The 11,792-nt window shown below is 42.1% G+C and overlaps 1 protein-coding gene across 2 annotated transcripts; it reads right to left on the reverse strand.

The window, feature by feature from the left end:
- Positions 1-586: 586 nt before the first annotated feature.
- On the reverse strand, positions 587-3,319 carry LOC307059371 (HMG box transcription factor BBX-like; the record flags this gene model as incomplete). 2 transcript variants are annotated; one of them, XM_079713291.1, is made up of 2 exons in its annotated part: positions 587-969; positions 1,120-3,319. In XM_079713291.1, the coding sequence occupies 2 exons, from the start codon at positions 3,317-3,319 to the stop codon at positions 587-589; spliced, it is 2,583 nt and encodes an 860-aa protein (XP_079569417.1). The 2 variants fall into 2 exon arrangements, with proteins under 2 accessions (XP_079569417.1, XP_079569416.1); XM_079713290.1 differs by having other exon boundaries at positions 587-3,319.
- Positions 3,320-11,792: the final 8,473 nt, after the last annotated feature.

Raw genomic sequence — 11,792 nt, forward strand, 5'->3', positions numbered from 1 at the left:
TATTATATAAACCATCTTAGAACATAAACCTCCATGTACAAAAAAGACTAAGAATATCTAATAATAACTAGTGCAGTGTGTCAGTTTTTGTTTTTTTGTTTTTTGTTTGTGTTTGGAAAGAATAACTAGGTAATATATGAAACTAGTTTCACACTCTCTGGTTGGTAAAAGAGATGCTGGATGAGCTACAGTAAAGGCAGCCTTTTACCAAGTTACCACCTATTACCATCAAAAGCCTTCAATAGAAAGCAAAGCTCTAGGATCATCCCATTTCTGCTCATTATCAGACAGACAACATCACCCTCAAAGACTCTGGGTTCTGAAAGAACAAACTGGCCCAGGGTGCCAACTTCTGCTTCAAGTGAATCTGGGCCGTGTAGGGCAACAAGCACTTGTTTGCTGTCTCTAGTTTCCACCACATGGACTCACTAGCATCTCTCAATAAAGACAAGGCTAGGGTAGTAGGTAAAGCACAATGTTTTACAATTAAAGGGCGCTTCACTGGTCAGCGCAAGAAATAAGTACAGGAGTCTGGGGCATTTCTTTTGGCTGTCCGTCATGGGTGAGCGGAGTGGATCTCTGACTTCTATGCATTTTCCACGGCAGCCACTCCGGCCAGCGCAGCGAGGCTGAAGAACGCAGACACGGCGGGCATCTCCGGGGTGCTGCTCCGCGTCTCCGTGGCCTCTTGGTTGTGTGAGCATTCGTCATTGCAGCCTGTCTCGGTCACCTTAACGAGACTCCTCTGCAGTTGTTCCTTTGGTTTGTCATCCAAAGTACCTCCTGCTGGTGATACCCGGCCATCTGCTGTCCTGACAAGGTGTGTGATCTTGGTTTTCCTTGCTTTTCTCTTTTGACTGCCCACCAAGGGTTCTTGCACTGTTGTTGGCTCTGGAGTGTTGGGAATGGATGGGGCATTTTTAACCTTATAAGCAGGCTCTGTGGTGTTTCTGTCTTCTGAAAATATGGCTTCTGTAGGGTGAATGGCAGCCAAGAAGAGTTGCTTGTTTGACCATTTATCCCCACTTCCTTTTTCCGGACCATTAGGCTTCTCCTTTTTGTGCTTGTATTTGCTGACAATTTTGTGGAATAAGTTCTTTTTCTGAGACTGGAAAGGACCTTTGCTGGTTTGGGTCGGTTCTGAGGACATATGTCCAGTCTTCTTCTTTTTTCTTGGGACAGGTACACATTTCTCGTCAAATGTAACAGGACTATACTGAGGGAGGCTGTGGAATTTCTTTTCACATTCTTCACACAGCTTTGCTGAGCCAAGGAGAGAGTCTTCCTTTGCCTTTGTCGTCTTGAACTTCTTGCTTCCACTGGTCCCACTCTGGTGAAATGTCCAGCTTTCTTCATGCCAACACTCTTCATGATCAGAGGACTTTCCTTTTCCTGACCTTCGTTTCCCTCTGCCAACATTAGCTCGCAGAGACGTGAGCATACCCTCAGACACCAGGGTTTTATAAAGAGCACCTTTGCAAGACCTCTCAGATTTCCGGGAGCCACAAGTCTCTATTTTTCTGTGACACTCACTGTCCTCAGGCTTGGCCTGTCCCGATAGACTGGGTGGTAATGCAGCCTCCGTAGGGGTCAAAGGTTCTGCTTTTATACCCTCTGGTACCTCACCAGAAATGTTCTTGCTGGCAGAAATACTGATAAAATCTTGAGGTCTTGACTCTTGGCTGGTGTCTGAGGATTTCTCCTTTGACATTTTCTTCTCTCTTGATTTCACTTTCTTCTTTGGTGGCTTGGCATCCAAAATGCTTCCCTTGCCACTCAAGGATGTATGGACCTTCTTGCGAGGGGTATCTCCAAGCTTCTCGATGCCCCAGTCTCCCTTTGCAACAGCTTCAATGGTGTACATGACACTCTCGATATCAGATTCCGAGGACTGCCTCTTTTGGCAAGTCTGCTTGGGTGTGGATTTATCATTTCCATGTCGATCCATTTTGTTTTTCTTCTTTTTCTTTTTTAGCTTGTCTGGTTTGCTTAATGCTGTGGGATCCTCGATGATCCTAATGCCATGAGGATGGCACATGGGATCCTTTCTACTGGGAACATCGCTTATTATTATCTTGCTACTGCCAGAGTAAGAAAAATCAGGGAAGTGACTACATTTTTGATCGTCTTCTAATTCTTCCTTTTTAATTGCTTTAGGAGCTTCCATTTCTATACCCATTATATCATCCATTCGCAGCTCCTCAAAATTTCGTAATTCCTTAGAATCTCTTACATTTTCCTTAGCTGATTTTTCAAATTCTGCTTCTTTCTGGAACCTGGCTTCATCGATTTTCTCCATTTTCATTTCTCTTTCTTCCTTGCCCTTCTCCAATTCTTGAATTCTTCCGCCATCTGATTCTTTGGCTTTTATTAGCTTTGATTCTTCCATTTTCACCCCCTCTGATGCCAGGCACATCTCTGCCAGTTGAAAGAGGGCAGACTTTCCACAGCGTTTTACAGGTTCAGCACCGCCCAACTGTGAAGTCTTCGAACAAATCTCTGCAAACTGAAACAAGGCTGATGCTTGACATTGTTTTGACGCAACATCAGGGTGGGAGGTACCTGAAGATATCTCGGCAAACTGAAATAATGGTGACTTCTGACGCAATTCAGAGGATTCTGAAACATCAGGCCTGCAAGTGCCAGAGGATATCTCTGGTGTCCCAAGAACATGTTCTGCAGCTAAAAGCAGCATGCTCAGGCCTCCCATTTGAGTAGGATCAGCCATCCCAAAGTTAAGCTGAGGCATTTCTTCAGGCTTTGTTTTCTTGGGGCTTGGCAAGGCTCTTGAAGAGTCAGATGGGAAGGCCCATAGTTTCTCCCGTGGATTGACAGTGGATGTTGGGGATTTCACAGGCTTGTTTGTGGTAGCACACCATTTGTAGCCAGGATTTGCTTTCATAAATGCATGTTTATACTCCTTGGCCATGTCTGTGTATTTCTGCTTTTCCTTTGGATCGAGAACAGCCCACCAATCAGCTAGTATCTTGGTAGCACCTCGGTTATCAAGCCTGGGGTGTTCCTGACGTACAAGAGAGCGATGACGTTTGCAAAATAAGAGAAATGCATTCATTGGTCTCCGGGCTCGCTGTTCTGGTGATTCATCATCTTCAGTTTCACCATCTTGCTCTAGACCAGCGGCCCAAAGAAGTTGAACCTTATCAATATCCTCCTCTTCGTCTTCCTCTTCTTCCTCTTCTGAAAAGTCAAGAAGTTGCTTTGCTAGCAATGGATGCCACTGAAGGCACTTTCGTTTTGGTCCTTTTCCAGCTCCTTCTCCTTCTGTGGAATAATCTTTATTTCTATTACCACCTTTCATTGCTCTGACCGGTCAAGTCAAGACTTTCCATCGTGATTTCAATGGAACATCAGAACTTCCAGCTTCTGTGATGCAGCAGAATTCCAGGAAGGCAAACGGAAAGTACACAGGGAGGAAGATGAACTGCGGCAAAGCCTGTGTCATATGATACTGACTTCGCGGGTTCGCCGGGCGCGAGGGCGTGTGTGTGGCTCGCCCTCAGCGGCCAGTCAGGGGTTCTCTATGGGAAAGTGGAGAGAGAGGAGCTCGCGGAGCCGCTCTGCCTCCGCTTCACTGCACACTCCAATATTCTGATTTTTAAAGAGTGACTCTCATAACCAATAAGGACCTACTCTATGGCACAGGGAACTATACTCAATATTTGGTAATAACCTATAATGGAAAAGAATCTGAAGAAGAATATATATATATGAATCACTGTGCTGTACACCTAAAACTAACACAACATTGTAAATCAACTATACTTCAACTAAAAATGATTAATTAATTAATCTAATTAAATACAATTTCTTCCCTAAAAAAATAAGAATGACTCTCAACTCTTCTAAACATATAAAATATTTTCTTAAACCTTAATCCACCCACTCCTGACACGTTAGGACCTGAGGCAAGACTGCGCTGTGCTGGAGGCTGAGGCCCTGCCCTCCAGCTCTGGGTCTGCCCCGTGTCCTGTAGGGCCTTGCTTACGGGACGGAACGTGGACGCCCAGCCACGTAGCCAAGCTCCCGCCTCCCCTGCTGCACACAGATGAGCTTGGCCCCCTGGGGCCTGCAAGTGTCACATCTGTGGCTGGGCTCGTCTTCTAGACCATGGTCGTCACCTGGAAGCTTCTTAGAAATGCAGAATCTCAGCTCCTACCCAGACCTACTGAACAGTAGTCTACTTTTTCATAAAATCTCTAGGTGACTTATGTGCAAGTTAGAGCTTGAGAGCCTTTGCTCTCACGTGGGAGGCTGAGGTCAGAGGCACCCATCTCTTACGTTTAAGAGACGCCCTGTTAAAATGCTTTGTTCGTCTTCTGACCTCTGAAGGACTTGAGAAGATTCTGGCCAATGATCAGTTCTGTTCAATTCCTTGTTGGACTTAAGGTACATTCCAAACTATAGTTGATTTTTCCTCTTATACATTTAATTTTTTGCGGTCAGGTAATTTTCCTTAAGCTGTTTTCTTAGTTGGAATGCACCCCACCCACCCTACTCTGTCAATATCACCTGCATCAGGGTGGCCAACTCTTCCGTGAAGCCCACCGCAATACCCCAAAGAAAGAGCTTCCGTTCTGGCCCCCACTTCCTTAGTTGAAAACTCTGGTAGCCAATTCACTGGGTCTGCTATGGTTATACAACTGAATCCTCCATGAGACAATCAGCTCCCTGACATAGGAGCTGAGTCCCATTCAGATTTAGATTCTCCATTACCCATAGCTGAGTCTATCGGATTTTAAATAAGCATGTGAAATTAAATCTGCCTCTCTTAAGTTTATTTTTGTGGCCCCTGCAATTCTCTGCTTGTGCCAGAAAGGAGATTAAAATAGCCCTGCAATTTTAATGAAGGTGGGTTTTACTCCTGTGTCTTACCACATTTAGGAAAGTGTATACATTTTGTACTTTCATGCAAAATTGTGCTTGGCACCGACCTGGTGGTCACGAAGGGAAGCAAGGGTGTTCTTCGATGAGAATTCTTGGGCAGCTGGGTCTAGTTCTGTTAGTGAACAGTATTCAAATGGAGGAATTGCTTTAGCTTGGAAAGTAGACCTCAGATATAGGAGGAATAGAGCAGAAGAAAAAGGAACTTATGAAAAACGGAATACAGAAGCGTAAAGGAAAGGTAAATTTCTATGACTGGCCCAGTCTTCTGATTCTCCGTGTCCATAGATCATAACTGGGGAATCACAGGGGTGCAGAGAGGGGGCAGGAACTTGCAACGGGGAGTCTGTGCTCTAGTTTTGGCTCTTCTGCTAATTAACTGAGCACCTGAGAAGCTCACTAAACATTTGTGGGTCTCTGTTGTCACATCTGAAATATGAATAGTTGGTCAATGCTTCTTAACCAGAGAAGAAAGCTAGAAAAATGGGGGGGGGGGGGTAGGGGGTCTTGTTTAAAGACACGTGGCCAGGTGGGACACCCAGAAATGCGTATTTGCTGGGTTTGTGATGGGCCCCAAGTATGAGGTGCCTTTCTGATATTCAGTTCTGGTTAAGCATCAGTAAATCAGATGCTCTCTTAACATTCCTTCTAGCTCAAATATTCCCCGATTTCATGACTACCAGCCCCGTAGTGAATGCATGGTTAGGAGTCTACGTGTCTGGCAGACACTGCTGGTTGTACCCCTCTTCCTTTAGGAACAAAACCCAAAGTTTTTGCTCCGCACACGCCTCTCAGAATAACTATTACATTTCCCAGCTTTCCTTTGGGTATGTCCGTGGACTAAATTCTGGCCAAAGGGAAGTGGTGAGTGTAGGTTCTGGGAGCGCTCTTAAAAGACAGAGGTGTGCCCTCTTGCTTCTTCTTGCTGACAGGCATGCATAGATGATAGTGGAAGATGGGCCAGCTGGGTCAGTGCCGGACATGGGAGCTGCCATAGAAGATGGGAGGGAACCAAGACAGTGTGGCCTGGGTCCAGGACACCAGGGAGTCGTGTCAGGAGGGAACTTCCTACCCCCAGGCTTCCTTTATGTGTGAGAGAAAGACATTATCATCTAGTTAAAGTAACTGCAATTTTGCTCTTACTCTTTCTTTCAGCCAAACCCATTTTAAACTAAAACAATATGGAGCATGAAAAAGACTTTACGGACTCCAGTTATGCTTCCCAATCTTCATGTCAGCACGAATTGGAATGTCTGTTTACTGTGGCTTCTTGTTTTCTACTTCTGTAAATGTACTATGCTTATAAGACGGAGAATACTATTGTCTTTTACAGAGAGCACTTCTTTCACAGCCAGAAATTGATGGAGAGGTATCACAATTTTAGGAAGCACAGCTTTCTTTTTATGATTTTATCTTATTCTCTACAAACATATATTATTTCCTTAGCATATGCCATATATATATATATATAATTTTTGCCCTCAAAAATGGTCAGTCACCATTAATTTTGTGTGAAATTTGGTAGGACCTGAACTACAGTGAAATACCAAGAACTGCCATTTAAATTACATATTATTGCTAATAATTGTTATGATTGGCAATAAGCAAACATGTGGTGTTGAGTTTTTTAAACGCTTCTACATTTTTTTTAAAAGTTTGGGCTTTGACAAGAGCTCATTAGGCAAAAACCTTTAATTCTTTTCCTTCTTATTTATAGTTGAACAAAAATGCACACCTCCACACACCATATATGCATACGATAATGGAATTTGTTTCTTGTGAACTTGCATTTAGCCTGTGAAAATTACCTTTAATGACTTTGAAAGATATTGTGCTTTCTGCACATTTTAAGTTTCTGATGGGGGACAGGGATGAGGGGCAGTGATGGGAGGATGGTGAAAGAAAAATTATAGATATACATATACAAATACATATATATATATATATATATATATATATATAAAATTCAGGGCATAAGACCTGCAAAATTCTGGGATTAAAAGTCATGTGAATAATCGTTTCCATTTACAAACCTCTCTTAATAAATAAATAATGGTAAAATGCCACAGTAGATATTTCAGGCTATTTAATAAAACTCTCCTTCTCTGTCTCTCTGTCCCCTTTCTCTCATACACACACACACACACACACACAGCTCACCCCAAAACAAACTCATTCTCACATACAGAATAGAAACTAAACCAAATCAAACCATAGAGAAAGATGATTGGGTGGGGAAAGGAAACGGGGACTCTTATGAAGAGCTCTCTCTGCTTACCTTCATTCCTCTCATCCGGGTCAGTGTAGATGGAAGCCAGAGTAAAGAGGGAAAAGATAACAAAAGCCAATAAAATGAATGCCATTTCCAGGTTGGTAAACGGAAGCTCCATGAAAGACCACAAACTTCTTCACCTGCAATACAAAGCAGACACTGGCTTAGTATACCCTGGTCCAGAGAGAACTTGTTGAGTAATTATTTATTGTAGAATGAGATTTACTAAGACTTTTTAAGATACTTCTGTGCACCTGGAACAACACACCTGGCACTAGCAGAAATGGAGGGTGCTCTCGTTTTTTGAAATTTGGCATCAGTCTTGGTGTAATTGAACTTAGACTTTGCTGTGTCCATTGGAGGAGAACAGGGGAGTCTGAATGGCAGAGTCAATTTATGTTTTATGAGTTTTTTGGACAAAACCCTGGGAGTAAAGACAGAGTATATTTCATATCATGAAGGAATAAATAATGTTGGTTTCTATCTCACTGACCACACCCAGGTTCTGAGTAATGTTCTTGTGCCTGAAGTTAGCCAGTGTTTGCCAACCAGGTGATAAATCTACAACTGAAGCAATTTTTAGTGAAGAAACCATAGTCTTCAGAGTAGCTGGATCAAACTCAACCCAAATAAAGATAAATGTGTTAACAATTCAACCATGAGAACTTCCAATCTCAGACTCGAAAAAGGAGAGCTCATGTGTCTAGAAAGGAAAGCATAGTTCCATTGGGGGGAAAGGATAACATCTAGTTGGAAATAACCTCTGTCTTTCTGTCTTTCAATGTTTACTACATAAATGTAAAATATTTAAAACACTGCAGACATATGTGGGAATGTTATCATTTTAAGAAGACCCAAAGAAAGACATTTCACATCTTTCCACTGCAACTCATTCCAAATTCCTTATTTACTGTCTATTTTAGGGAAATAACTTCTTGGGGTCTTTCACCTAAGGGTTCAGTCTCCTTTAGATATATTTTTTAAATGACTTCATCATGCCCTGTAGTTGAGAGACAAGATTTGAGGTGGGAGTTAGGCTTGCTCTCTTTCCTAGTTGCAGTCTTCCAGTGTTGCTCTAGCAGAACAGAGGTGGGTGAGGGGATAATAAGTTCTTTAAAATCTGCCGGTTTTGAACAGATTTCTGATTCTTTTTTTTTTTCTTTTGGACATACTTCTTACAATTGACAATAGTTTGGGGGATATTGATCAGAAGTCTGTAGCTTTTCGTAGGTTTGTAGGACAGAAAATTAGACATGGAATTTATGTGTCATAGGTATGCACATTTTAAGATATGAAGAATACTACCGGGGCTTCCCTGGTGGCGCAGTGGTTGAGAATCCGCCTGCCAATGCAGGGGACACGGGTTCGAGCCCTGGTCTGGGAAGATCCCACATGCCGTGGAGCAACTAGGCCCGTGAGCCACAACTTCTGAGCCTGCGCATCTGGAGCTTGTGTTTCACAACAAGAGAGGCCACGACAGTGAGAGGCCCGCGCACCGTGATGAAGAGAGGCCCCCGCTCGCCGCAACTAGAGAAAGCCACGCACAGAAACGAAGACCCAACACAGCCAAAAATAAATAAATTAAAAAAAAAAAAAAGAATACTACCAAGGGGGTTAAGATGTATCTTGGAAATTTTTCACATCAGTGCACATTGGTCGAGCTTATTCTGGTTACTGGAAGCTGAGCATTCTAGAGTATGGCTCTACTGTCATTTAACCACTCATATTGATGGGAATTTGGGTTCCTTCTAATTTTTTGTCATTGCCAACAATGCAGCAGAAAATATTTCTTTGTAAATATAAATTTGCACACAGGTACACATATCTCTAGGAAAGATTTATAGAAGTAGAACTGCTGGATGTATAAACTTTTGAAGTGTTCCTTCACAAATTTCCCTGAAATTTACAACCTTATCAGTACTATATGTAAAGAACTGGTTCCCAAATCCTTCCTCAACACTCCCTCTTCCGGTTTTCCCCCCCCAATTTGAAGTTAAAAATACTATCTCATGTTTAAATTGGCTTTTCCCTGGTTTCTAGTGAGGTTGAACATTTTTTTATGTGTTGATTTATTATTTATACTGTTTGCTCTGTGAATAACTTGTCTTTATCTTTTGCCCAGTTTTAAACTGGGCATTTGTAATTTTCTCACTGATTTGTAGACACTCATTATAAACTTTGGATAAAAAATTCCTTTCAGGGCTTCCCTGGTGGCGCAGTGGTTGAGAGTCCGCCTGCCGATGCAGGGGACGCGGGTTCGTCCCTAGGTGAAGTAGGTGAAGCTTCCTTGCCCAGTCAAGATTTCTGTTGGGCTACATGTTTTTCTACAGTGACTGATTTCTGTTCTTATTTGGACTCATATTTGCAAAGAAGCACTATATGTTATGTTTCAACTTTAAATTTTAAAATACATCATATGGTCCAGAACAAAAGCAATGTTCTTAAGTACCTCTGAATGGTCAAAGGTAGATGATCTATGTAAATTCAGTTAGGGATCAAAAGAGCCAGACTTCTTCCAGTGAGAAGAACTGAACTGACAGTCTTTGAAAATCTTTCTCTGGAGACTTCTTACAGTAACAGGGAAAAATGTGGGTTCTTTATCAGTTTCTCAATAAATACAATTTCCTGAAATATCTCAGGGCTTTGTCATACCTTATACCCTTTTCAACAAAGAAAGTTGTCTTAACTATTCCCTTATAAAAAGGCATAGAGTAAGAGAATTGAGAATGTTAATTACAAATAAGATAGTAGATTTACAAACTATTAAGAGCTGCAGAACTCTTGCAATACTAAAATAGAATGAGTTTTTTTTTTATTTTTTATTTTTTTGCGGTACGCGGGCCTCTCACTGCTGTGGCCTCTCCCGTTGTGGAGCACGGGCTCCGGAGGCGTAGGCTCAGCAGCCATGGCTCACGGGCCCAGCCACTCCGCGGCATGTAGGATCATCCCGGACCGGGGCACGAACCCGCGTCCCCTGCATCGGCAGGTGGGCTCTCAACCACTGCGCCACCAGGGAAGCCCAATATTCTGATTTTTTATTAAATATTTTTTATTCAGTTTTAAGATCACAGTTAAAGTACTTTAGCATGTTATACACATGACTTACATGTGCAAGTTTTAGAAATATCAAATTAAGTATAAGATTTTGAGGAAAGAAATTATATAAACGTGTAGATTGACTTTTACGACACATACATCTAAGAAAGCAATAATTCTGTTGTACCATTAAGTGGAAATCATTTATTACATGGCATGTTTACACCAACTCTAAAGAGAACCAAGCCAATTTCTGAAAGCAAGAAAAATGAGCCATTCGGTCATGCTGAAAACTGCCAACAGACTTAAGACCTGGTGGTCAAATGAAGCTGTGGTTAATTTATAATAGGTAAGTAAGCAATTCAAACCTATGGGAAAAGTTCATAATCTGGTAATGTGGACTCTCAGGTGGTTTTTATTCCTTTTCGACAGATTCCTGAGAGCAAGCCATGAATGCTAAGGAAATGAGAAACATGTTGCCGAGCATGTGCTGAGCTCCAGATCACAAACCTCCCCCACCCCAGTTCTGCCGCTACGAGCTGAGGCACTAAAGTGAGGTGTCAGTGGACGTGAGCACTCCCCTGAGGCCGCCAGGGGAGGTCATGGTTAGTCCACCAAACGCGTGCCTCTGTGATTTAGGTTAGAGCTTGTGAGGTAAGACGTGTGGTGCGGTGCAGTGGGAGGGTGTGGAGGCATGGAATTAGGTCCTTGCTCCTCGGTAACCAGTTCTGGCCCAAGTTATTAGAAAATCTCTGGAAAGAGTAGTAATGTTCACAATAACTAATTCTGTGCATAAAGATCAACTTAAGGAATTGACAAACCATTAGCCAGACTCATCAAGAAAAAAAGGGAGAAGACTCAAATCAATAGAATTAGAAATGAAAAAGGAGAAGTAACAACTGACGCTGCAGAAATACAAAAGATCATGAGAGATTACTACAAGCAACTCTATGCCAATAAAATGGACAACCTGGAAGAAATGGACAAATTCTTAGAAATGCACAACCTGCCAAGACTGAATCAGGAAGAAATAGAAAATATGAATAGACCAATCACAAGCCCTGAAACTGAAACTGGGATTACAAATCTTCCAACAAACAAAAGCCCAGGACCAGATGGCTTCACAGGCAAATTCGATCAAACATTTAGAGAAGGGCTAACACCCATCCTTCTCAAACTCTTCCAAACAATTTCAGAGGAAGGAACACTCCCAAACTCATTCTACGAGGTCACCATCACCTTGATACCAAAACCAGGCAAGGATGTCACAAAGAAAGAAAATTACAGGCCAATATCACTGATGAACATACATGCAAAAATCCTCAACAAAATACCAGGAAACAGAATCCAACAGCACATTAAAATGATCATACACCATGATCAAGTGGGGTTTATTCCAGAAATGCAAGGATTACTCAATATACGCAAATCAATCAATGTGATACACCATATTAACAAATTGAAGGAGAAAAACCATATGATCATCTCAACAGATGCAGAGAAAGCTTTTGACAAAATTCAACACCCATTTATGATAAAAACCCTGCAGAAAGTAGGCATAGAGGGAACTTTCCTCAACCTA

This window comes from Hyperoodon ampullatus (genome assembly GCF_949752795.1).
Source record: "Hyperoodon ampullatus genome assembly, chromosome: 1".
NCBI classification, from domain to species: domain Eukaryota; kingdom Metazoa; phylum Chordata; class Mammalia; order Artiodactyla; family Ziphiidae; genus Hyperoodon; species Hyperoodon ampullatus.